This window comes from Hippocampus comes, unplaced genomic scaffold (assembly GCF_001891065.2).
Source record: "Hippocampus comes isolate QL1 unplaced genomic scaffold, H_comes_QL1_v1.1 scaffold174, whole genome shotgun sequence".
Lineage (NCBI taxonomy): Eukaryota > Metazoa > Chordata > Actinopteri > Syngnathiformes > Syngnathidae > Hippocampus > Hippocampus comes.
The window spans coordinates 5214503-5238617 of NW_017805983.1; the positions used below are offsets into that span (position 1 = coordinate 5214503).

Genomic DNA, 24115 nt, shown 5'->3' on the forward strand with positions numbered 1-24115 from the left:
TCTGGGTACTCCGGTTTCCTCCCACATCCCCAAAACATGCGTGGCGGGTTAATGGAACACTCCAAATTATCCCGAGGTGTGATTGTGAGAGCGAATGGTTTTTCGTCTATGTGTGTCCTGCGATTGGCTGGCAACCAGTTCAGGGTGTACCCCGCCTACTGCCCTAAAACGGCTGAGATAGGCTCCAACATGCCCGCGATCCTCGTGAGCATGAGCGGATTAGAAAATGGATATATGGATATGGATGGATGTTTTGTTGCAATTAAGGCCGATGAGTTGTTTTGTGTGTGTGTGTGTGTGTGTGTGTGTGTTTTGTGCCGCCATTTGTTTCTCTTTTTTGTGTGTGTGTGTGTGTGTGTGTGTGTGTGTGTGTGTGTGTGTGTGTGTGTGTGTGTCTTGTGACCCACAGCTCTGATACCCACCTTCTGGTATCGGATAACAATGGTCTGCTTGACACAGTCCACCCACTGTGCTCCTGCCCCACACTCTTGCGGCTTTATGAAGGTGCTCTCCCTCTGACTGATAGTGGCATTTGGACACACAATAACAAAAACCTGTTCCGTGCATTTTCTCCTTTGCCGTACACGTGAGCGCATCCGCTAAACAGTTTCATTTTGTGTCCTTGACCAGCCCAGAGTAGAGCTTCCAACACAGCAACAGTTTCAGATAAGAACTGAGTAAAACTCCCACTCTGTCACACCATACTCATGGAATAAATGCTGATGTTTATGTATTTGTGACCTTGCAGTGTATGGTCCACTTGTGACGAAAGAGGATTTACTTAAGCCTATTAAGGATGCAGTTCCCCTTAAGTTCAGCCAATAGGTTGGCTTGGGGTATCTCTGCAAAAGCCTTTTTTTCTCCACTCATTCCATTCACGCCTCCCATCTCATCCCGTGCTCTCTTCTCAGTCTCTCGCTCTCCCGCCCTTGTCTCTTCTGTTTGAGTCACGCTCACCAATGTTGCCTTATAAGGCTGCAGCGCTCTGCTTCCGCAGAATGACATGTGAATGAGGTACAAATTGTCAATCGATAATAGCACGCTGGTGCCAGTTGCTCCCATGTGCAGTGCGGTGTTGTTTATTTTGGATTTTGCCCATCTCCCCGCCAATCCCCCCCACCAGCTCCGGCATCGGCCCCCTTTTTTTCAGCCACCCTCCTCTGTGATCCATCCATCTTTCCCTCCTTTGCTCTTAGCCAGCCTGTGTGCTGCGTCACAGGCAGTCACATGACCACTTCATTCGCTTGGTAGTGGTATCACGTAGTTGCAATTCTCTTCAAACGACATCTTGGATTTGCTTTGCCTCACGCCCCTCATTTTTGCTCTATTGTGTCTTTCTTATTCACAGGACGCTTTCTTTAGATGCTTTTGAAATAAGTGTGTTTAAAGTAGCTAGCTCTGGGCCAAGTCCTGCCAATCAAAACACAACAAGTCCTAGCTTTCTCTATTACAACTAATTACTCGTGAACATCTCTATCATCCCTTTGTTGTCCATACTTCTTTGCCTCTTTATGCATTTCGTAACCAAGGATCAAAATGTGGTTTTCGTTTTTGCATTCCGACAGCTTAAAGTTTTGCTCCATTAGTCTTTTTGCCATGTGTGGTGTAACATACGCATATTGCAATCATATCAATTAGATCAGTTGTATTCTATGGCACTATATTTGTTCATCTAGATTTGTTTGCACACTTGATCATATCAGGTAAGTTATTGTATTTTTTTGAAAAAAACGTGCAATTGTTTGGTGTCATTCAAATGGTCTCAATTCTTTCACTAAGAGGTGAGAGTGGAGAAATATTGATTACCTTTTCCAATATTAACAATTAACCAGTTTGTTAAATTGGACTCTACACAAACGTTTGCACTGGTAGCACTGGTGCTTTCAATTCTTTCAGTTGGCTGCACCAGAAGTGATTTGGTGGCATCCTTTTTTGGTGTGGTACAACATGACCATATTTTCTGATGTATAGTTGTCTCAATTGGCATGCCTTAGTTTTGTATGATGAAAAATGGACAGTGACTCGAGCTATATTTGCAATTTTTGCTGCAATGAGAACAAGCAGTGGCTGACAAAACAGGTTATTTTATGTAACTTTAAAAGAAGAAAAAAAACTGAAACAATACCATGGCAAAAACTTAAAACATCACTAAAAAGCAGTGAAATGATAGCTGACAGCCAAACAAACAACTTTGCTTTATTTTAGTTCAACAAAATACCATTAGGATACTTATAACATTAAAAAATACACATTGAACATTTCTCAACACTTTAAAACAACTTAACATGAAAAACATTTAAGATTTTGCCCACACTACCAATATTTATATTTATATCCAGGACTTCACAAAAGTCTTAGGGCACCAAAAGATTTGTTTTTTAAGCCTTTGGGGAGTGTAAAGTATCATTGAATATTTAATGTTTGACATCCCAGCCACCGGAATGAAGGATGTTTTGAAGGAGCATTGATTACAATTAAATAAAAGCGCAAAGTGATTTCACTCCATCATTGCTCTTGATAGGTCTGTCAGTTTTTCCAGACTGATACAAAGCCCAAATTGTGTAGATAACTGTAGCTTTTAAGATTTATTGATGGACTGTTTTCTGTGCACCTCGTTTCTCAACGATCACAACAGATGTCAATGTTTAATGTTATGTTCCCGTTGTGATCCTCTCCATTTGAAATGTATTCTTGATTGGGATGGCCATCTTTGTTCTCTAAAATAATCCGCCGATGAATTGACGATTGGATTTTTTTCCTGCCAAATCGCCGTCAGCCTAAAAAAAAAAAAAAAAAAAAAAAAAGATTCTGTCCAGCCCTATAGTTTCACTGTGACCAGCTGTTGTTTCCTGTTGCAGGTGTGTTCCTCATCCCCTATTTGCTGATAGTGTTCATCGGAGGTATCCCCGTCTTCTTTCTGGAAATCGCTTTGGGGCAGTTCATGAAGCAGGGAGGTGTTTCCGCCTGGAACATTGCACCACTTTTCAAAGGTTACCGCTCAGTGTCAGACAGGAAGAGTACGCAGTTGATGTCACTTGATTCATTCACGTACCAAACTGTTCTCCCAACCAGGTCTGGGCTTGGCTTCAATGGTGATTGTGTTCTTCTGCAACACCTACTACATCATGATTCTGGTGTGGGGTCTCTACTTTCTCTTCCACTCTTTCACCAGCCCACTTCCGTGGGCTACCTGTGGACACGCTTGGAACACCCCCAACTGTACCGAGGACTTCCGCCGCACTTGCCACAACCACACTGCTGCCCAGTTGTCGCTGCCACTGAACGTGTCCGCAACCCTTTCACTCCTTAACGACAGCTGCATGGAGACGGAAGGCATGCGCTCCCCAGTCATTGAGTTCTGGGAGTATGTATCTCTTTCCTTCAAATTGTAAAATGTTGATATTTAAAATGCCAATTGCTTTATTTCTGATCTTTGTCTTTATGTACATTGGTATGCGTTGAACTTTGTAGGAGTTGGTTAAGGTCATTTTCTATTCTGCAAAGCACAAAACAAGGTTCCTAAAAGTATCATTGGAGGAGTCTGGTGTGGAAAACCTTTAGACCTCTATGTCACCTACTACGTTTTCAATGATGAGAGCCAGGCCCTTTCCTTCTCGCGTAAAACACTGGACAAACCAGATGCATTGCTGGAAATGTTTCAACATGAGTGCTAATATTCAACACTTGTTCACAGTATGCGTTCCACAATGTACATCAAAACAAAAAGGTTGAAACTTTTCTTTCTTCGGTTCTATTTTCATGATGTTATTTATTTGGGGAAGAATGTTCAAAATCCGCACCAACGCAGTCCTAAAATCTAGTACAGTAGAGCCTTTCAAAGAAAAGGCCAGCCTTTAAGATGTTCTAATTTCACTAAACATAATCTTCGATTCCTGCGATTGGCTGGCAAGCGGTTCAGGGTGTCCCCCACGTACTGCCTGGAGACAGCTGGGATAGGCTCCAGTACCTCCGCGACCCGTGTGAGGAAAAAGCGGTTCGGAAAATGGATGGATGGATGGTCTTTGACTCTCCAAGGAACAGCATTAAATAGATGTTCTGCTGTAAGAAATGCATATTGATCAAGCTCCCATATATATGTGCTGCACATAATACATATATATATATGCCCTGCAATTGGCAGGCAACCGGTTCAGGGTGTACCCCACCTGCTGCACGAAGACAGCTGGGATAGGTATGGCGCGCCCACAACCTTCGTGAGGATAAACGGATTTGCTCATGCAAGAAGCGCGGTGCGGTGGTCGACTGGTTAGTAGGTTAATTGAGCACTCTAAATTGTCCCTGGGTGTGCCCAAAAGTCAACTGGGATCAGCTGCACCAGGCCCACAACCCTCGTGAGGATAAGCTTAATGGATGAATGATGTCCGTTTATCAATCCACGCACAGAGTGGACATGTTAAGTTTGACAGCATCCAACTGCATGTATAATATGATGAAAATGAGAAAACATTTGTGCAAGTGTAAATAATAAAGTGTAAAGTGTAAATTCTTAAAATATTCAATGGAAGCTGAAATTCCATTGAAGACAAAAAATGCTGGTCGTAAATAATGACAGGCTGGACACATTTTCAGGAACACATGTAAATTGTTGAAATGGAATATACATGATCAAAATGATTCTCTTATCAAATTGTGGACAAAAAAGCCATGCAGGAAAAATATTTAGGATCATTTAAATACATATGACACACTCCTTATCAGAGCTGTGTATGGGACATTCCAAAATCAGACATCTAATGAAAAAAATAAGTCATATAATTAAAGACATTGAAGAGGCATATTATTGTGCAACCTGTGTACAAATGTCATAGTTATAGTTTGATTATTCATCCATCCATCCATCCATTTTCTGATCCGCTTTATCCTAACAAGGGCCGCGGGCCGTGCTGGAGCCTATCCCAGCTGTCCTCGGGCAGTATGCGGGGGACACCCTGAACTGGTTGCCAGCCAATCGCAGGGCACACAGAGATGAACAACCATCCACACTCACATATTCAGAGTGTTAAATCAGCCTGCCATGCATGTTTTTGGAGTGTGGGAGGAAACCGGAGTACCCGGAGAAAACCCACGCAGGCACAGGTAGAACTCCACACAGGTAGGCTGGAGCTGGAATTGAATCCGGTACCTCTGCACTGTGAGGTCGACGCACGAACCCCTGGACTACCAGGCCGCAGTTTGATAATCCTGTTTCATTTTCATGATCATTGAGTGATTTTAATGCGAAAACCAAGAGTGCTTCAGAGTAACAGTGACCCATGTGTCTTATTAATTTGTTCACAGCGTACTTGGTGTGCCTTTTATGACAGATGTTTTCTGTATGTAGAATTGCCTGGACTTTCCCCGTGATCGGGTCAGCTATCTTTCAGTTTGTAAATGCGTTGAAGCTTGTGTTCTCGTTCACAGACGCAATGTTCTTCGACTGTCCGGTGGCATTAATGAACCTGGCGACATCAGCTATGAGATGGTGCTATGTCTTCTTGCCACCTGGGTTATTGTTTACTTCTGCATGTGGAAGGGAGTCAAATCTACGGGCAAGGTAGGTTTCATCTTGATTTGCAGATTACTCATCAAAATGGATAGGACATTTTGGGTTTACGGAGCATAGATTAATTAGCAATGTATGCAGTCGCTTTCCACAAGTATATCATGTATAGGCTGTTTTTGCGTCTTCACCTGAAAGATGAAATAATTGTGGCACTGTGCCCTTTTTCCCCACAATCAGCTTTAGTGTAGTGAGAGGATCATTGTTTGGACTGAAACGTGTAAGAGCTCACGTTCTTCTGCGTATTGTGTGGTTGGTTCTTAAATCATGTAAATGTGCACTTCTTCAACTACTTCAGTCAGATAATATACAGTAATCGCCCCTCCATCATGGGGATTACTTTCAGTTGCAGACTACACTCTGCATGGCATGATTGCATTACAGCATTTTTTAAAAGTGTTAAAACACACGACTGAAACAATAAACACATTTAAACACACACAAGACTATATTATAAAGAGAGCATGAGCAATGGATAACACTAAAATATTGTACAAACAGTGGGAAAAGAAGAAAAAAAAAACAAGGTAAAGCCATGATACAGTGAGACACCAAAGTGACCCACGATGTAGCGGGGATTACTGTATAAATGTTGCGCTATAATGAAAGTGTTGTATTGTTGTAGCTGCTCGGTGTGGTGCAATGCTTAGTAGCCCACAATATATGGAGTCTAGTTTGTGTCTCCTGTAGGCAGATCTCAAAGGGCAAGGAGAAAAAAAAAAAAAAAAAGAATGAGAATAAGCTAACCGGCTGTAAGCCGATTAGCAACGTTCCACCACGTAGATATTTGCGATTTGGAAAGAGGCCATACTCACCCCCAGATCACAGCGAATATGTGCTTTCTCAGTACTTGACTTTTACGATACCAACTTAGCCTCGACTGTTACTGGGTAGCAGGGGCAGCGTTTTTCGAAGTTTGAAAAGGTTTGCCCAAAACCCCTGCTATTGCAGGAGGTTTACAAATTGTCTGGCTTTCCATTTTACAGGCTACCTTTTCTTCAAAGTAACTTGACAGGGCCCATTACACATCTACACCGAGGACCTAATGGGCTTAAGACTTGAGTATTTACAAAGCAGGTAATTGCTTAATCAAAGTGATAAAAACATACTTTGGTGCAGTTACTTTTGACCATAACAAATAGAGCACATTGATAAGGACTAGCCTCTATCTAGTCAATACAAATGTATCTTTTTATGCACTTCATTTAATGTGACAAGTTTGAATGTTTTCAACAGTTTACTGTTAATTTTCACTATGTGAGTTCTGACACATAGTATTTCACTTCACCTTCACCTACCCATCAAAATCCAACACATTTCTCCCGTATCTCCTGTTTATTTTCTGTATTTTCCATGTTCCTGTAGATTGTGTACTTCACAGCTCTGTTCCCGTACGTGGTTCTGGTTGTTCTTTTGGCCCATGGTGTCACCCTACCTGGAGCATTAGATGGGATCATCTACTACCTGAAACCAGATTGGTCCAAACTGGGAGAAGCGCAGGTTGACTCCTATTTGTGTTAACTTCCTTTGATTTCTGTTTGATTGCTTAATGAACACATGGCTGAATTTGACATCCAACCCTGCCATACAAAACAATGTTACCCCTTTGTGGTAGGTGTGGATTGACGCTGGTACCCAGATTTTTTTCTCTTATGCCATCGGACTGGGTGCCCTGACTGCCCTGGGCAGCTACAACCGTTTCAACAACAACTGCTACCAGTAAGTTTCAACACTGTGTGAAAAAAGTCCCCCACAGACTCTGGAAATAACACAACATTACTCAAACATCAGCCATACTTGCATGTTGTTTTCCATGACTTTTGACCTGAGTACCACTAATATATAATTTGAAATGTGGAACACAAAGCCAGTGCTGTTTTGGCAACCATTAGTTTTAGTCTTAGTTTTAATCTTCTGGACAAATAAGGCTTAACAGCTTTAGTCGCATTTTAAGTCATTTCTAAATATGGTAGTATTAGTCCAGTTTTAGTCGACAAACCTGAAAAATGTTTTATTCCAGTTTTAGTCAGATCATTTGGTAAGATACTTCCATATTGACAAACTACCAGTGGACTGGCCTCCAAACAAGCAAAACAAAAACTAATTTGGATTGCTTCTTAACCACATGATTGGAACCCCGCCTTTACTTAAGTTGTCTGATCTTTCTTTGAGAAACAGCCAAAATAATCATGTATCTGTACTGTTAGGTTTGTTTTGTTTAAGCAATAGGTGCTATGATACTGAAGACAGGTGCGCTGCTTATTTAGCAAGATGGATGAAGAGCAACAGTTCAACAAAATGCTCCATTTCCCCCCATGTTTCAGACAGTCACTCAAACATGGGTCAATGTATGGTATGACAGGGCATTACACTTGCTGCTCATCCAATAATCCCGAAAGGTTCTACACATTACATAACCAACACAGAAGCTGGTCGTGCTGCACCGCTAACTTTTGCCTGGAGCTAACTAGCAGCACATTTGGGCCGAGAGTTATACGGGGAACTTTAAGCTTACCGTATTTTCCACACTAAAAGGCGCACTGGATTATGACGCACACCTTCAATGAATGGCCTATTCTGTAATTTTTTTTCATATATTTGACGCACCGCATTATAAGACACAATCTACAACGCATCCACTAGATAAAGCTATGCTCAAGGAAATGCCAAAAGAACACTACACTACACTACACCCTGATTTATATAGCGACGATCAGATGTCAGTAAAACTTATTTAATAAAGCAGCGACACAGTTCACTTAACCAACAGCAAGTTATCACATTGACTCGTTAACGTTGAACTCTCTTGCCACTGCTCTATTTCCCTGTTCAACTGCGAAACCGATCGCTTTAAGTTTGAACTCTGTGTTGTAAGCATGTCTCTAGCAAGGAGCCATTTTGGGGTTGACATATTACCGTAATGACCATACACAAGGCGCATCGGATTTTATGGCGCACTGTGAGCTTTTAAAAAAATGGTTAGGCTTTTAGGTGCACCTTTTAGTGCGGAAAATACGGTACTGTAAATTTATCATAAGCCAAATGCAGAGTAATGTTGAATTGTATATGAATTTGTTAAGAGGGCTTGTAACTTATCCTTCAAATAAACATCATGAGTCAACATGAGTGTGCATTTTGAATGTCTGACAGACCAGCCAGAAACATTTTCATCCAGTCTCATCCCTTTTCACACATCACACATCTCGCGTGATGTAAAAAAGTAGAGCAGATGGTTTTAGTAACTCACCGCTTGCTGCTTGGATATTTTGAAACCGAGTACCGTAGTCAGCAGGCTCCAGTGTAACCTGGTGAATGTCCTGCCCTCTGGCATTTTCTCAGCTTTGACCTAAATTGGTAACTGAAAGATGAGTTCAGATCTTGAGGTATCTTAGTTAAGCTCTGCTTCTCAAAAGTCTTAAACTAGCTCAGGAAAAACAAATGTACAGTACATTGAACTCTTGTGAATCAGTGTTTGGGTTTTGCTTAGTTGCTGCTTCCAGCGGTCATGAATTGAAATGGATACATTCTCATAAATTAAAACAGGAGATTGCTCTCGTTGTTGACATAGTTAAATGACTAAGTGACCAATAGCGATCATGGTGTGGCGTAACAAGTTTACGTGGCTGTTAAGTGCTGCCTTAATTGTTGATTTAACAGTAAGTGTGGCTTAGAGGACATGTAATTGCTGCGGTCCAGATATAGCATGCACTGCTTTGTTAACCCAACCATCGATGCTCCATTGTTTTGATGATGCACATGCATTAGGATTCTCCCGAGTGCTCTCAGACATGATGGACGTTGCTTCTGATGGATGAGTGCAGCAATTTATTAATGACCATCAATTAATACCGTTCTTTTTACACTGTCTGCGACAAGTCATATTGACTTGTTGCCAGATTAGGAAATTCACTTTATTGTAATAGTGATGTTAACGTAAAAAAAAAGAAAATCTGAGTTCATAGTTTCCATATTTACACATGCATGTTTCATCCTGTGAGTGGATATGTTTAGATCGAGCCAGTAGCCATTAGGTCTTTCACCCTGCCTCCCCTCAGACCTTGAGCCAAACTTGCTGTTGCCATATTTGCTGTGCATCACCGTGAGGACAACAGCAGCTTGTCGAGATATATTTATCTGCTCTTTATCCCCCATTTATCATCCGGCAGACCAGCCCTTCTCTTGCCAACAGTCCTTGTGCCCTGCTTATCCTGTTTTAACATATTAGGAAGTGTACTTTCCTCACTTGTCATCCTATGGTGTTATTGTGTCGTCTTTTTATCATCTTTGTCCAGGGATGCGTTTGTGCTGGCACTCATTAATAGCGGAACCAGCTTCTTTGCAGGCTTTGTTGTGTTCTCTGTGTTGGGCTTCATGGCTGCAGAGCAAGGTGTGGAAATCAGTAAGGTAGCTGAGAGTGGTAAGTTCACCCTGAGTATGCTGAAAAGCACGATATGAAGGCACAATCTTCATACCTTTTACATTTATGTGTAGGACCCGGGCTGGCGTTTATTGCCTACCCCAAGGCTGTGACTCTGATGCCTCTGGCACCACTCTGGGCGGCACTCTTCTTCTTCATGTTACTTGTACTCGGCCTGGACAGTCAGGTAAGGTAGTCTGCATCATAAATAAAATCCTTTCGTTCAGTCTTATTTCCCTTAACATTGCTGTGCATTCCACTTGTCCGGTCTTTGTGTTGCATTTCTGCGCAGCGCGTTAGTTGTGTGTCCGTGCCTACATCTATTGTCATTTGTCAGTGAGCTTCTGTCCTGATTCACAGTCATTCTACTGTCCATTCATGCTCTCTCACTGGCTATTCTTTGCCTAGTTTCTTGTCTGTGCAGAATGGATCATGTGACAGCAGCTACTACAGCTGTTACCCTTTCAGGTTATTTTGGAGGTTGCCCCTTATGATGAATGTTCTTGCACAGATGACACCTGGAGAACTGTAGTCAGTCACGCGGTGTCAGTGGGCATTCCCAAGCAAAAGTTTTGAATTGCAGTTGAGTTGCATCGGACCTAACAGAACAATGACGCAAAGGCTAAATTGTAGTACATGAACTGTGTACGTATAATTGCGTAGGAATGCCGATACTGAATTGGAATGCTGTGCAAAGAAAAAAAAAAAATTATTAAATTGTAACATTTTAATTTACATGACGGATGTTTCAACGTGACTGTTATCTTATGTCGTTTTGACTTTTGCTTTCAAGTTTGTTGGAGTAGAGGGTCTAATCACCGGAGTCATGGACATGCTTCCACCAAAGTCCGCCTTGGCCTCCTTGCGGCGAGAGGTGGTGGCAGCCATCTGCTGCGTTATCTGCTTCTTCATTGACATGTCCATGGTCACGGAGGTACAAACTCACATTCATCACCTCACCTAGTTAACCTGATGTCCTCAGGATTTTAATGATATCAGCCGTTGAGAAATTGGACTAAAAAACGAAACTAATGAATTTCTCCATTGTGGGACAAATAAAGGTTTTCTTCGCTAATCTTATCTTAAAGCCTGCTCTTATCAGTACCAAAGTCCAGTATGGTTCCTGTTGGCAAGATTATTCATTTGCACCAAGCCACCACACCAAAGTACAGATAGGTTTCACATCAACACTTTGATATGGGTAATTTTTACCTACAAATATGAAACAAACTGCCCTCAAAGCTGCTTTGAGGATGTTTTTTTGACATGTTTCAATGAACACATAAAACCATTTCTGGCATGACTAAGCAGTTGGAAGGCTCTAAATAGGTCACATATAAAATATTAACTGCAAATTGTCATTGTTGACTATGCTTGCGTTTTTTTTCTTCCTGCTAGGGAGGGATGTATGTCTTCCAGTTGTTTGACTACTATTCTGCCAGCGGCATCACTCTTCTGTGGCAGGCGTTCTGGGAGTGTGTGGTGATTGCCTGGGTCTATGGTAAGATACGAGCTGTGCATTCTCAGCATGTATTGATGAATAATCTATGCCAGTCGATTTTCACAATGTCTTTGGAACCGCTTGTCAGGCGCAGACCGTTTCATGGACGATGTGGCTCGCATGATCGGCTATCAGCCCCTTCCCTACATGAAGTGGTGCTGGTCCTACATCACGCCCCTTGTCTGTGTGGTAAGTGCTATTTTGTATTGGATTTGACGTGCCCGCTGGTAGCTGCTGACATTGAAGTGTGCTTCTAGGGAGTGTTCCTGTTCCATGCGGTCAACTACAAGCCCCTAACCTACAACAATGTGTACACATACCCATGGTGGGGCGAAATGCTTGGCTGGGCTTTGGCCCTTTCCTCTATGCTTTGTATCCCACTCACCGTTGGCTACAAGCTGCTGTGCAGCAAAGGATCGCTGCGGGAGGTCTGTATGTTTGCCGGCATGTCCAGACAAGTTTTCTTGTGTATCCAAAACCAAAAAGAATGATTCACTATGGATACTGCTTTTTGCTACATGTCATTTGGATTGCTCTGGAGAGAGCATGTCAAATGAGTAGTTTGCGATGCCTGTTGTTGAATTCAAGCAACTGGACTTGATGTTTCACCTTTCTTCCAAGAGGCTTCTTCGACTGCAATACTTCTTGAAGCTGGTAGCCAGGCCATTATGTCATGGAGTTTTCATTGTTCTATACATTTGATGCTTATGGGAACAAACTTCAACACGTACTCGAGTCAGAAATTAATCAACTGTTGTCCCTCTTCTCTTCTTCTCTGAGTTTGGATCATGGTAAAAAAAATATTGAAACAATCATGTTCCAAAGATGCAGAAGTGCTTCCGTCCCACTTAAAGGACGTAGTGTATGGAAAAAATAGCAGAGTAGAGATTTCTTTGTCAACTATTTGAGAAATAACATGTTTAGGCCAACAAGATTCCCATCCAGACGCGAAGGGGGTGATTGACTCTTTCCTTTTCTTTAAGTTCACAGCATCATGATGCTGTGCCATAGAACACTAGAACACTTCTCAGTGTTGGAGTGCAACAATCCACATCTTCATGTAATGTTCCAAGGAATTGATGACCCAAATATACAGTCAACATCAAATTTGCCTTTAACCATCCTGGAGAAGATCCACCCATTCTCAGAACTACTTCTCCTCACGAGGGTCATGGGCATCCTGGAGCTTATCCCAGCAGTCAGTGGGCGAGAGGCAGGGTATGACTTGGCCTGGTTGCCAACCAATCACAGGTCACCTGGTGAAGGTCACTGACCTTAATTAAACTGCATAGCTAACCCCAACACACCAAAAAAGAAAGTCAGATAACTCTCGACGAGATACAGAGGACACATAAAAGAAATGGGCAAAGAACAGACCGGTAAACTCTCAGTGACATAGACTTCCATGATAAGGTCACCACAATATTTAATCACAGTAGCATCCAAATCACAGAAATTAAGTCATCATGCAGGACTCTACCCCAACAATATCAAGATTATTTCACCAACAGACAACTCAAACTAATACCACTGGTCTTTCTAATTCGGTCCCAACACTTAACGACTGTCAACATTGATTGGAACATAACAAACCCAATGACATCATGGTTTGGGGAGCACTGAAACATCTCTCCAGTGTCTTGATTCAAGTCTTGTTCGCTGCTGATACAATCACGAGAAGTGAATCAATTCAATTAGCTTTCATCTTTCCACATGCAGCGCTGGCAGCACCTGAACACCCCAATTTGGGGCAAACATCACCTGGAATACCTTGCCCCAGAGAGCGAGGCCAAACTGCTGCCCCCTGCGGGATCTAAGAATGACCATCTCTTCGAAAGTGCCGTTTGACAGTCAAAACCCCCGGGGAGCTCAAAGTCAAGGTCGTCTTTTGTACATCAGCTCCCTGAAACTAGTTCAACTATTTTGAATGAAAACTTCCACCCCACGTTGGAGTGGTGAGAGCAAGCTGCACCCTCAAATGTTACAACACCGGCGAAGCCCCACACAAATGGACTTAATACTAGATTGGAAAATAAGTGAGACACACATCCCCAGTTATGACAACTTGCTTTTGCCTCTTCTACTCTTCTCAGCTCCTTGACTCTCCTCTGCTCACCAGCTCTCCCCTTTTCTGCTTCCTGTGCTGTCCTGACTCATGTGTGATGTGTCCCTTGTGCTTGCATTTAGGCTCATTCTGTCAGGGGTGCAGCAACTTCATCCACTTCAATACAGACAAATCACTATGTGAATATTCAATGAAAATATTAGTGAAACCTCACATCTGCTGCTAAAATGCCACGGTCGGAAGTGTGTGTGTGTGTGTGTGTGTGTGTGTGTGTGTGTGTGTGTGTGTGCGTGCGTGCGTGCGTGCGTGCGTGCGTGCGTGCGTGTCAGAGCTTGGCAGCTGTCTTCATGTTGCTTTCCACCAACTCTAATTCTTCATAAATTGTACAAAAACACTTTTAAAAAAAGTCAAACGAAGACAGTCCATCTCCAAATCCAATTGTGCTTTGAACTTATGTATCCAGTGTTTGTGTAGAGTCTGTGATTCAGTGTTATCAATACGAGAACTGCATCATTATCAGTATTCCCCCCCATGAAAGTTAGACTAGGATATGAAGAATGCAGGAAAGGTGACCGTATGAATGGCTATGAGAGACTCAATAAAAGACCCCAAAATTGAGTTTTCTGTTTGTTTGTTTTTTGTGCGCATTTATGCAGTCATGTTTCTTTTTCTTTTTTAAAGTAGGCTACACCCGCATAAGCTTCATAAAGTTATTGAACATTTTAAAGTCACCTAACACAGCATTTAAAACATCTGGCAATGACAAAGAGAACATAAATAACAAATTCCACCAAGTGTGTTCACTTTACATTTGTTGAAATGTAAAGTGAAAAATTGCTTGGCTCACAAAAACAAAAATGCCATTAAAATAAAATAGCAACCTGACACTGGCTCCTTGAAATAGAAAGGAGCTCAAGAAGTCAGCAGAATCAGTCGCGTGAATAGACCTACTGACTATAAATACACCCACACAGAGTTTAGTAGTTACTGCAGTCGTAAGCCTAACTGAATGCCTATTCTTCAACCTTTGTAGTCATACATCCAGCATTTAGGACTCAACCAGTTAACAGCCCTAACTTTCTGATTTACAAATATCTGCAACAATTGATTGTTGAAGGGAGACACCAGACTGCACACAGCACAAAACACTCACACATGTCAACATTGTAGATGGTGCCACTGACATTTTAGTTTTCCCTTTCGCCTCTCGTACAGGCTATAAATACACAGTCCTCATAGTCCTTCGTTACCGTCTCCTACTCAAACCCTCTTCCCTAAAAGCCATCGTAAGCGCGTCACTAACGTATAGGTGGCTTATCTCATTAGACAATATCATAAAAAGCCGGTTGTCAGAGTAACAGCTCCCTGCGTTTCCACGGCAACCAAGTCAAAGTGGCGGACTCGGCCTGTAAAGTGGGAGGAGACATTGCGGACCAATGGTGAGCAATGGAACGCCGTCAGTCCAAGAGCAGAACCAGCACAGTTGCAACACGCTGCCCCCCAGTGGTCACAATCCGGCGTTGCAGTGCAAACAATCCATTTATGCAGAGACTGAAACGTTTTTGGAGGATGTGCATCACTGAATCATGATGTGTGGGATTTGACCAAAAAGGGTGTGAATACGTAGCTGGGGGGCAGCTCGACCAATGTACAAGTGGGACCACTTGCTTAGGACTTAACATATTGTCTTGACTTGGTTTTGTCAAACTAAATTGACCTTTGGATTTGGCTAGAGCTAGAAAGACGTCAATGTCAGCTTCCCCAAAGTCCTTGAATGGCTGCAAAAAGTAGGCTCATAAAAACATCCATACATCCATCGAATTTTTAATCCGCTTATCTCGGAGTTTATCCCAGCTATTATTGGGCAGCAGGCGGGGTACACCCTAAACCAGTTGCCAGCCAATCCCAGTGTCAAATTGAGCGCTGCACCTTTGCACTGTGACGTGGGCATGCTAAATAGTTGACCACCATGCCTCTCCTCATAAAAACAAGGGCAAAAAAATTATTCAATGAAAAATTACTTACCTAATTTAAGCAAAATGATCTCTCAATAAATTGGGAAATTTTCACTCAGTTTTCCTAAAACAAATTAACTTAGCTGGTTCGAATAAGATGACGTCAGTGGACCATTTATTTATTTTTTTGGACTTGTTTGACTTGCAAGTACAAACCTGAGACATGAGCAATGTTTAGACAGGTGACTCAACAACAAGTTAATGAACTGATCATCACTCGCAGGGGACACATATTGAGACAAACGAAACAACCATTCACTCACATCCACACCGTCACTGAGTGGGAATCAATCTAACGCTGCACGCATACAAATCAGGCAAGTGGACCATCACACCATCAGCGACCTGTACACAGTAAGGAGTACCGGCACGTCACACATTTATCCTCTAGCGTACCAGGACTTGTTCTCTCTACGTTTTGGTAAGTTTATTTCCCGTATGCACCATCCTTGAGACACGTCAAGGAAGCTGCAAAATATATTGTAACGCTCTTCTGTGTGCTCAAGGATACTAACAGTCGCAAATGCAACCTGTTCGCTTTTTTTATGAAACAAAACGGCAACAAATAGGTCACATTCACACCAAAGCCGCTGATGGCCACAATTCATGCCCAAGCTCTCAACACTCAACTGTCCGAGCCAATCTTCCCCTCCTGGCTGGTCCCCTCTACTCAGGTGGCTCTGCCCTCACACACAAATAACAATGAACAGATATTACAATACTAAGAACGAAACAAGTCGCCAAAGCAGAGGCTTGCGCTGCAATCGATGAAGGTGGGAAGTCAGATTTAGAAATAGCGGCATATCTTCACGCTGCCAGAAAAAACATCTTGTGTTCAGTAAAGTTATGTCGAATAACTCAATTGATCTAATAAGAACTAAAGCTGAATATATGTTTATAATCTTGAAAAGTATGTTTTGCCATTCACGGTCTGTGTCTCCATGGTGTCGCCATTGTCGAGTAAGGTCACATTGAAGTCAGTCAGTGAACTTGGGTCCTTTTTTTTCAGCTTCGCAACCTCCCAGGTCAAAGGGGCGTCCTAATGCAATTTATCTATTCGGAAGTAGGAAAAGTATGCCTTCCCACCTTTCTCGAACTACAAAATATCCATCCGTTCATGATCTGATCTGCTTATCCTCACGAGGGGAGTGGTATTGGAGCGTATCCCAGCCGCCTTCGCCCAGTAGGCGGGATACACCCTGAAATGGTTGCCAGCCAATTGCGGGGCACAACCATTCACACTCACAATCACACCTATTGATCCATTTTCTCATCCGCATATCCTCACTATGGTCACGGGCGTGCTCGGGGCCTACCCCAGTTGTCTTCGGGCAGTAGGTGGGGCACACCCTGAACTGGTTGCCAGCCGATCGCAGGGCACACATCGACAACCAGCCATTCAAACTCACAATCACACCTAAGGACAATTTAGAGTTCCATTAACCTACCATGCATGTTTTTGTAATGTGGGCGGAAACTGGAGTACACTGAGAAAACCCACGAGGGCTCCACACAGGGACGCCGGAGCCAGATTCGAATAGCGACAGACTACACCGGCGTGCCGGCTGCATAACAAGATGACGAGGAATATAAATAAGACGGGTCGTCCAGATGCGTCAAAAAACGTCCTCTAGTGACACTTTGTAGTTTGACGAGCTCTTCATCACAATCCCATCGTAGTGACGACACAAGCAGGCACGTCTGGAGCATCGCACGAGTGAGAGTCCGTGTGTGTAGCGCCGCACACTTGCCCCGTCCGAAACCGCCGAGACTTCTGCAAGTAAAAAGGTATCCCCCCAACCCCCACTCGCTGTGGATCTGCTGTAGCTCGGGGCCATCAATGAGATTCTTCAGGCTTACCTTCAAGTGCTTCGTCGACGGCTTCTGAGTCTCCCCTCAGCCCGCGGACACAGCCCACCTGGTCCGAGCACTGGCTGCCTCCTTTTCACCGCTATTGGCTGAGCTCCCGTGTCACGTAATCATTTCATCCAGAAAACTGCGTGACTTTAATTTGAAGTGTTTCAAAAACTGTGGCAGTAATCAGGAAAGAAGATTCGTGAAAGAATTAAAGGTAAATATGGTGTTTGGTTTGACACAGCGCGGTTAGAAAGGAAAAAGCCCTCCCCCCCCAAAAAAAGTTCAGCACTCAAAATAAAATTACTGTTAAAAATATATAACTCAAGTAAACGATAAAAGCAGTCCTCCAAATAACTGCTTGATTTTAGAAAATGTATTAACTAATAAAAAAGAAAATAGCAGTGTTTTATAATGTCCCATCTTTCCCATCAGGTGAAAACTGCCTCTGGATGGAAGCGGGAGACTTGTCTGAGGGAGAGACTGGGGGGTCGATTCATTCCCTGGTGCCTGTGTCTGGAATGAGCCCAGGATGTGGTGAGGGTGAAAGTGCCGGTACGCCCCGGAGCCAGGGCAGTGCCTCCTCGGTACCAAAGCAGGCAGAGAGAGAAACCTGGACCAGACAGATGGACTTCATCATGTCCTGCGTGGGTTTTGCTGTAGGCTTGGGAAATGTGTGGCGCTTTCCTTACCTTTGCTACAAGAACGGAGGAGGTGAGCTTCACTACAAATTAAGAAAAAAATGTTGCTGGAGGAGGTGAGCTTCAATACAAATTAAAAAAATGTTGCGCAAAACAATGTGGGATGAAGTTTGATCTGAAATCTATGATGGTCCATCTTCGTCCAACTGAGTTGCTGCTATTTTACAATAGCTGTCTCGTCAACGTTGAACTTGAAGAGGTATGACATAATACAAAGTAAAAGGTGCTGTAATCTTTCAGAACTTGTTTGTTTTCAAATGTCAATAATTTGGCGACAACTTTTATTTACTTGCATGTGTTAATAAAATTGTTGAGTGATGTTCTTTCTGCCAACAATATAGCCATGCCCCTTCCCCCTCTTACCATGTCTTGGTGAGTTAGCAGAAGAACCGAACACAATTCGTCCATTCAAAATTGCACCTTCATTTCTAATAATGTTCAAAAACTGCGATCAATCAAGACCAAAATTTACTCAGGCCCTCTTCAACCTCAGAAAATATCACAACGATTCGCCGCACCATGGCTCACACATGAGAATGAGCATTTAGTTTCTGTCACACTGGAGCTGCTTTCTTTGATAAGTCCCAAAGACATGAAAAGATGAAGTCTTCATAGGTCATTGTGTATTCAATTTCAATCTGTAAGGGTTAGCTTGATTTAGCCTTCTCCGAAGTCCACCTCCAAAGGGCACGTCCCCCACCGCATATCCGAATATGACGCACGTTAAACGGCCACACTCGCTTGGAAGCTGGGCCGCCTGGCTGGAGCTTCGGTGCTCTGAATTTTTCCAAGACCATCCATTCATCTGTGCCTGATGTGTTTAACATCAGGTGAATGTGATTTGTAAATGCCAAACAAACACTGCCACATTCCATTTATAAGATGGTGCGCACACTCGAGCAATCACTTTATTTAATATTTTTTCAGTTGAGTTGTACTTGTCATAGCTCACATTCACGGAAACTCTTTTGTCAAAATGTATCTTCGTCTCATCTTTCTATATCACAAAAATGTGGCATTTGATGACTTTCCATGCACTACACAATGTGTGGATGTGACAACCTGTTGTGTTTCCTGTTGCAGGTGTGTTCCTCATCCCCTACTTGCTGATGGTGTTCATCGGGGGCATCCCCGTCTTCTTCCTGGAAATCGCTTTGGGGCAGTTCATGAAGCAGGGAGGTGTTTCCGCCTGGAACATTGCACCACTTTTCAAAGGTTACCGCTCAGTGTCAGACAGGAAGAGTACGCAGTTGATGTCACTTGATTCATTCACGTACCAAACTGTTCTCCCAACCAGGTCTGGGCTTGGCTTCAATGGTGATTGTGTTCTTCTGCAACACCTACTACATCATGATTCTGGTGTGGGGTCTCTACTTTCTCTGTCACTCGTTTACCAACCCGCTTCCTTGGGCCACCTGTGGCCACGCTTGGAACACCCCCAATTGCACAGTCAACTTCAGCCGCAACTGCCACAGCAACAGTGTTGACTCATCTGTTGCTCAAAACCTGTCCTCAAACTTGTCACTCCTTAACAGCTGCATGGAGACGGAAGGCATGCGCTCCCCAGTCCTGGAATTCTGGGAGTATGTCACATTTAGATTCATTAGCGTCGGTTGATATTCCAGCATCTCCAATCTCAAATTTTGATAATGCGATTCCACTTTTGTTCTTGCTCACAGACGTAAAGTTCTCCATCTGTCTAGCGGGCTCCATGAACCGGGTACTATCAACTACGAGGTGGCGCTATGCCTCCTTGCTACCTGGGTCATTGTTTACTTCTGCATATGGAAAGGAGTTAAAACCACAGGCAAGGTAGGTATCGCTTTGCTGTCCAAGTCATCAAATTGTTGCCAAGTTAGGCAGCATTTTTGGAGTAAGATTTTCATCTATGGAAATGCGTTAGATAAAATCAGGGACAATTTCAGAATTGTGGAATTAAGTAGGTAACTGCAGGCATATCATCATGTGTCCAGGTGGATGGGTACAGCAAAAAAACTTTTTCCCAAAATTTCCTCTGCATGCTGGCTATTTGGCACCCACAGATTTGCATATTCATGGCTTTTTCCATTTTTTATATAATTAATGTTTATAAATACATATTTTTGAAAATATTTTTGTTTTTTCTCCCTCCTTCCTGTTTTTTTTTGGGTGGCTAACACGTTAAATGTTCAGCGGTTTTTGAAGACATTTTGGAGGTTTTAAAAAAATATATATTCCTATGCATTTCAATGGTCCATATCCCCCATGAATAGTGGGGTACGAATTGGATTTTAATTTACATGCCATAATGTTGCACTTAAAAATTCCAGTGTATTATTCCTCAGTCCTCAACAATATTTTCCTCCTTCCTTTAGGTTGTATACTTCACGGCCCTGTTCCCATATGTTGTTCTGATTATTCTTTTGGGGCATGGTGTGACTCTACCTGGAGCAGTAGATGGGATAGAATACTACCTGAAACCAGATTGGTCCAAACTGGGAGAAGGACAGGTAGACTCCTACTGTACTTACATTACATTTGGCTGGTTAATGATAATGAATTTCCACCACAGCCTTGCAATTTAAAACATTGTTACTCTTTTGTGGTAGGTGTGGATTGATGCTGGTACCCAGATTTTCTTCTCATATGCTATCGGACTGGGTGCCCTGACTGCACTTGGCAGCTACAACCGCTTCTATTACAACTGTTACCAGTAAGTTTAAACACTGACACTGGAATGTCCACTGGCGCATTGTATTCTTCTCAGCTTGTGTTTTGCACTTGGGTTCTTCTCAGTCAAGCACTGAATAGAATACACTATAAGGTGGCGCAAGGCAAAAAGTAATGCAGTACTACATAGCCTAATGTCACTGTCAGGTGGAAACCTATGCCTAAATTTGGTTAATTTACATTTTTATAAATATATTCCATTGGTCAGTCCTAATATCGGTGTGCAACATTTTCAAAATTGAGCAACATTAAGTACTGTACTGAAAATGACTTGCTCTTGTAGGCCAGCGATTCCCAACCTTTACCGAGCCAAGGCACATATTTTAAGTTTGAAAAATCGCACGACACACAACCTGTCACGTTACGCACGAAGCAGGGAAAGAACCGCTTTGTGCGTAACAGAAAAAGGTGAGAATAAGTGGATCACCGAAATAGCAGACACTGACAAAGGACTCTGTCTCAAAAATAATATTTATTATCAACGAAAAACTCCGCCTAATGCGAAAACAGAAAACGCTGGTAATTAACGAGAACCAGGAAATAAAGAAAAACGCGACAACAGAAAGCGCTTGCAAAAAACGGCAAGGAAGAATATGTAGACAAATACTGGGTAAAGCACGTATTTAAAAATAGTCTTCAATAGGACTACAAAATGTAACAATCAGCGATAGTGTACGAGTACGTTTGAGTCAATGGGCAACAGCAGTGGCACGGCGTGCAATACTCCGGCAATGTGTTGAAACCGGAGTGCTTAGATATAGCAGGAGAGATTATTGGCAAATAGGCAGCAGGTGTGCAGACAGCAGAATGAACGCCTGCCACCTGCTGCCCAATACGGAACATGACACAACCAAACAAAAGTGTCACAAAAAGAGGATATATATGTTCATTTCATACTTCTTGCCATCTCATAGAAGATCATTTATTTGATCTTTTTGTCACTAAAGGTTCCTGGCAAATATAGTGGGACAAAGAATCGTTCTTTTTTTCTTCAATCATTTTCTCACCAATTAAGTGAAATGTGTTACTTTCCCAAGGCACACCGTTGGAGCTGTCACGGCACACTAATGGGCTCCGGCACACTAGTTGGGATTCACTGTCGTAGGCGATCCAATGTTTATGGCTCAATTGTGATGGCGAGGAGGTTTTGCAGTATTTTAGCCATTTGGTTCAAGCAATGGTTCATTTCTTGATGCTTCATGTGCACACAAAACCAACCTCCTCGCCATGCGTACAATTATAGGCAGCTGTAGCCACCTCGTACAATGTGTGATGCAAGATTATTTCCGCATCTATTTTGATTTATGGGCATGACGAATTACAAAAAATATATGAGGAAATAACCTCTCGACATAAAGTGTATAGGCCTTACAGGAGTGCCCAAAGACGGTTGTCAAGGGCCGCTATCCTGCCTGTTTTCCATCTCTCCCAGGAGCAACACACTGAATCAGGTGGGTTGCAGCTGGGAGAGCTGGAAAACAGGCAGGACAGAGGCCCTCCAGAGCTGGACATGCTTGGCCCTAACACGATGTATTTATTTTGGGTGAGTAAATGTTTCTCATCCTGTCACATGGTCCAGTACAATACAAGTTTATTTGTATAGCGCATTTCACAACAGCATTTTTTCCTTCCCCGTAAGGTGTTCCGTGGAATGCAAACACCTCACCATTGAGTAAAATAAACAATGAAAATTCACAAATAAAAACAAGACAGAACAAGGCTCAAGTTCACACCTCAATTGTCCACTGATTTTAAAGTTGCATGCTCATCCGCTATGCTAATCTAAACCCTGGTACGAACGCTGCAATCTTGCCTCTTTTGTAAGCATTCCCAGGAGTGTGTAGTGTAACCGAGCGTACATTGGCACAGTCAAACTATCTTGAACTAAATTAAAAGCTACCATAACACTTTCCAAACTACAATTATCTATCTAAACAATGAGCTGGCCAAGCTGGCCATGACTATTAACATGCACGCATGCACGCAGGCACGCACGCACACACACACACACACACACACACACACACACACACACACACACACACACACACACACACACACGTTTCAACTTTGATAAAATAAAATTAAAAAAAAAAACAATTGATGGCTTACCCTTGTCAAAGGGATTGGAAGCAGAGGCGCTCCCTCCCTTTACGTCGTTCCCTTCGTGTCTCTTCAGGTAGTTCTGCAGAGTAGATCTAAAACCAAAAGAGCAAGTCAAGTTCGCTTTCAGTGTATTCTTTCACATTGCAGGTCATCAAACGCCACGCCTACCAAATTTGCTAACAGTAATATAGGATCCTAGGGGCAAATTTGGTACATGCCTAAAAAAAAAAAAGAAAACTGATAGTTTTGGAGATGCAAGGATTTTGCCTGACCACATTTGGAATCCATCCCTTCTGTATTTCTAGGGATGCGTTTGTGCTGGCGGTCATTAACAGCGGAACCAGCTTCTTTGCAGGCTTTGTCGTGTTCTCTGTGTTGGGCTTCATGGCTGCAGAGCAAGGTGTGGACATCAGCAAGGTAGCTGAGAGTGGTAAGTTATACATCGTATACACTGAAAATGCGGGTTGAATATTCAGGGAATTGAATTAAATGCAGTTTACGTTGAACTGTTTGTTCCTGTGTAGGACCCGGCCTGGCATTTATAGCCTACCCCAAGGCCGTGACTTTGATGCCCTTCGCACCATTCTGGGCAGCGCTTTTCTTCTTTATGTTACTTGTACTTGGCCTAGACAGTCAGGTAAAATCAAATAATTGGGTTTGGACACTTGTTGGTCAGTCACAGCTTGGTGCCAAATGTAAAACTAAAACAGGTACATTTGTGTTATCTTTATTGGAAATGTTCAGAGAATTCAGATAATTCCTCACAAGAGTATCTTTGATTAATTTTAAATATGAAACATTTTGAAGAGTTTGCAGTCTTGAAGCTACCAGCAAAATTTGAATAAAGCCTCACTTCACTAGCCCCTTGCCCAAGTTCCCCGGGTCTGTCCAGAGGGAAACGCCTCAGCTCACTGTTGCGCATAGGTGGTGCCAGGCAATAAATTTACTAGCCTCACTTGTTCATGATGGCATATTGTCAAAATGAAATGTTATTGACCCGTTGCACGTGATCACGTGAGTGCACCATGAAGGACGGCAAAAGTTAATGACTGCCGAATCGAAGTGGGCGGAAAACAGCGATTTAGTAACTGTATACATTATTTTTGCCAATCTAGCATCGAACCCCCCAGCACCACTTCAACTGGTGCCTGCTGTGTTCACCGTTTTTGTCAAATTGCCATTGGACA

The 24115-nt window shown here is 42.8% G+C and overlaps 1 protein-coding gene across 4 annotated transcripts in view; it reads left to right on the forward strand.

The window, feature by feature from the left end:
* Positions 1-24115, forward strand: part of LOC109528482 (sodium- and chloride-dependent creatine transporter 1) — a 34890-nt gene that overhangs the window by 5913 nt on the left and 4862 nt on the right. For 2 of the 4 annotated variants that reach the window (XM_019891159.1, XM_019891161.1), the window contains 12 exons: positions 2859-2990; positions 3073-3364; positions 5422-5554; positions 6926-7060; positions 7176-7279; positions 9853-9977; positions 10052-10164; positions 10771-10911; positions 11376-11478; positions 11567-11667; positions 11736-11906; positions 13198-13812. In XM_019891159.1, the coding sequence (XP_019746718.1) occupies positions 2859-2990; positions 3073-3364; positions 5422-5554; positions 6926-7060; positions 7176-7279; positions 9853-9977; positions 10052-10164; positions 10771-10911; positions 11376-11478; positions 11567-11667; positions 11736-11906; positions 13198-13326 (1679 nt within the window). In that variant the 3' untranslated portion in view covers positions 13327-13812. Of the gene's footprint in view, positions 1-2858; positions 2991-3072; positions 3365-5421; positions 5555-6925; positions 7061-7175; positions 7280-9852; positions 9978-10051; positions 10165-10770; positions 10912-11375; positions 11479-11566; positions 11668-11735; positions 11907-13197; positions 13813-17036; positions 17630-17847; positions 18127-19196; positions 19329-19410; positions 19697-19792; positions 19926-20467; positions 20603-20701; positions 20806-23233; positions 23359-23452; positions 23566-24115 lie in introns of those variants that run through there. The other 2 variants (XM_019891160.1, XM_019891158.1) reach the window with 2 other exon arrangements.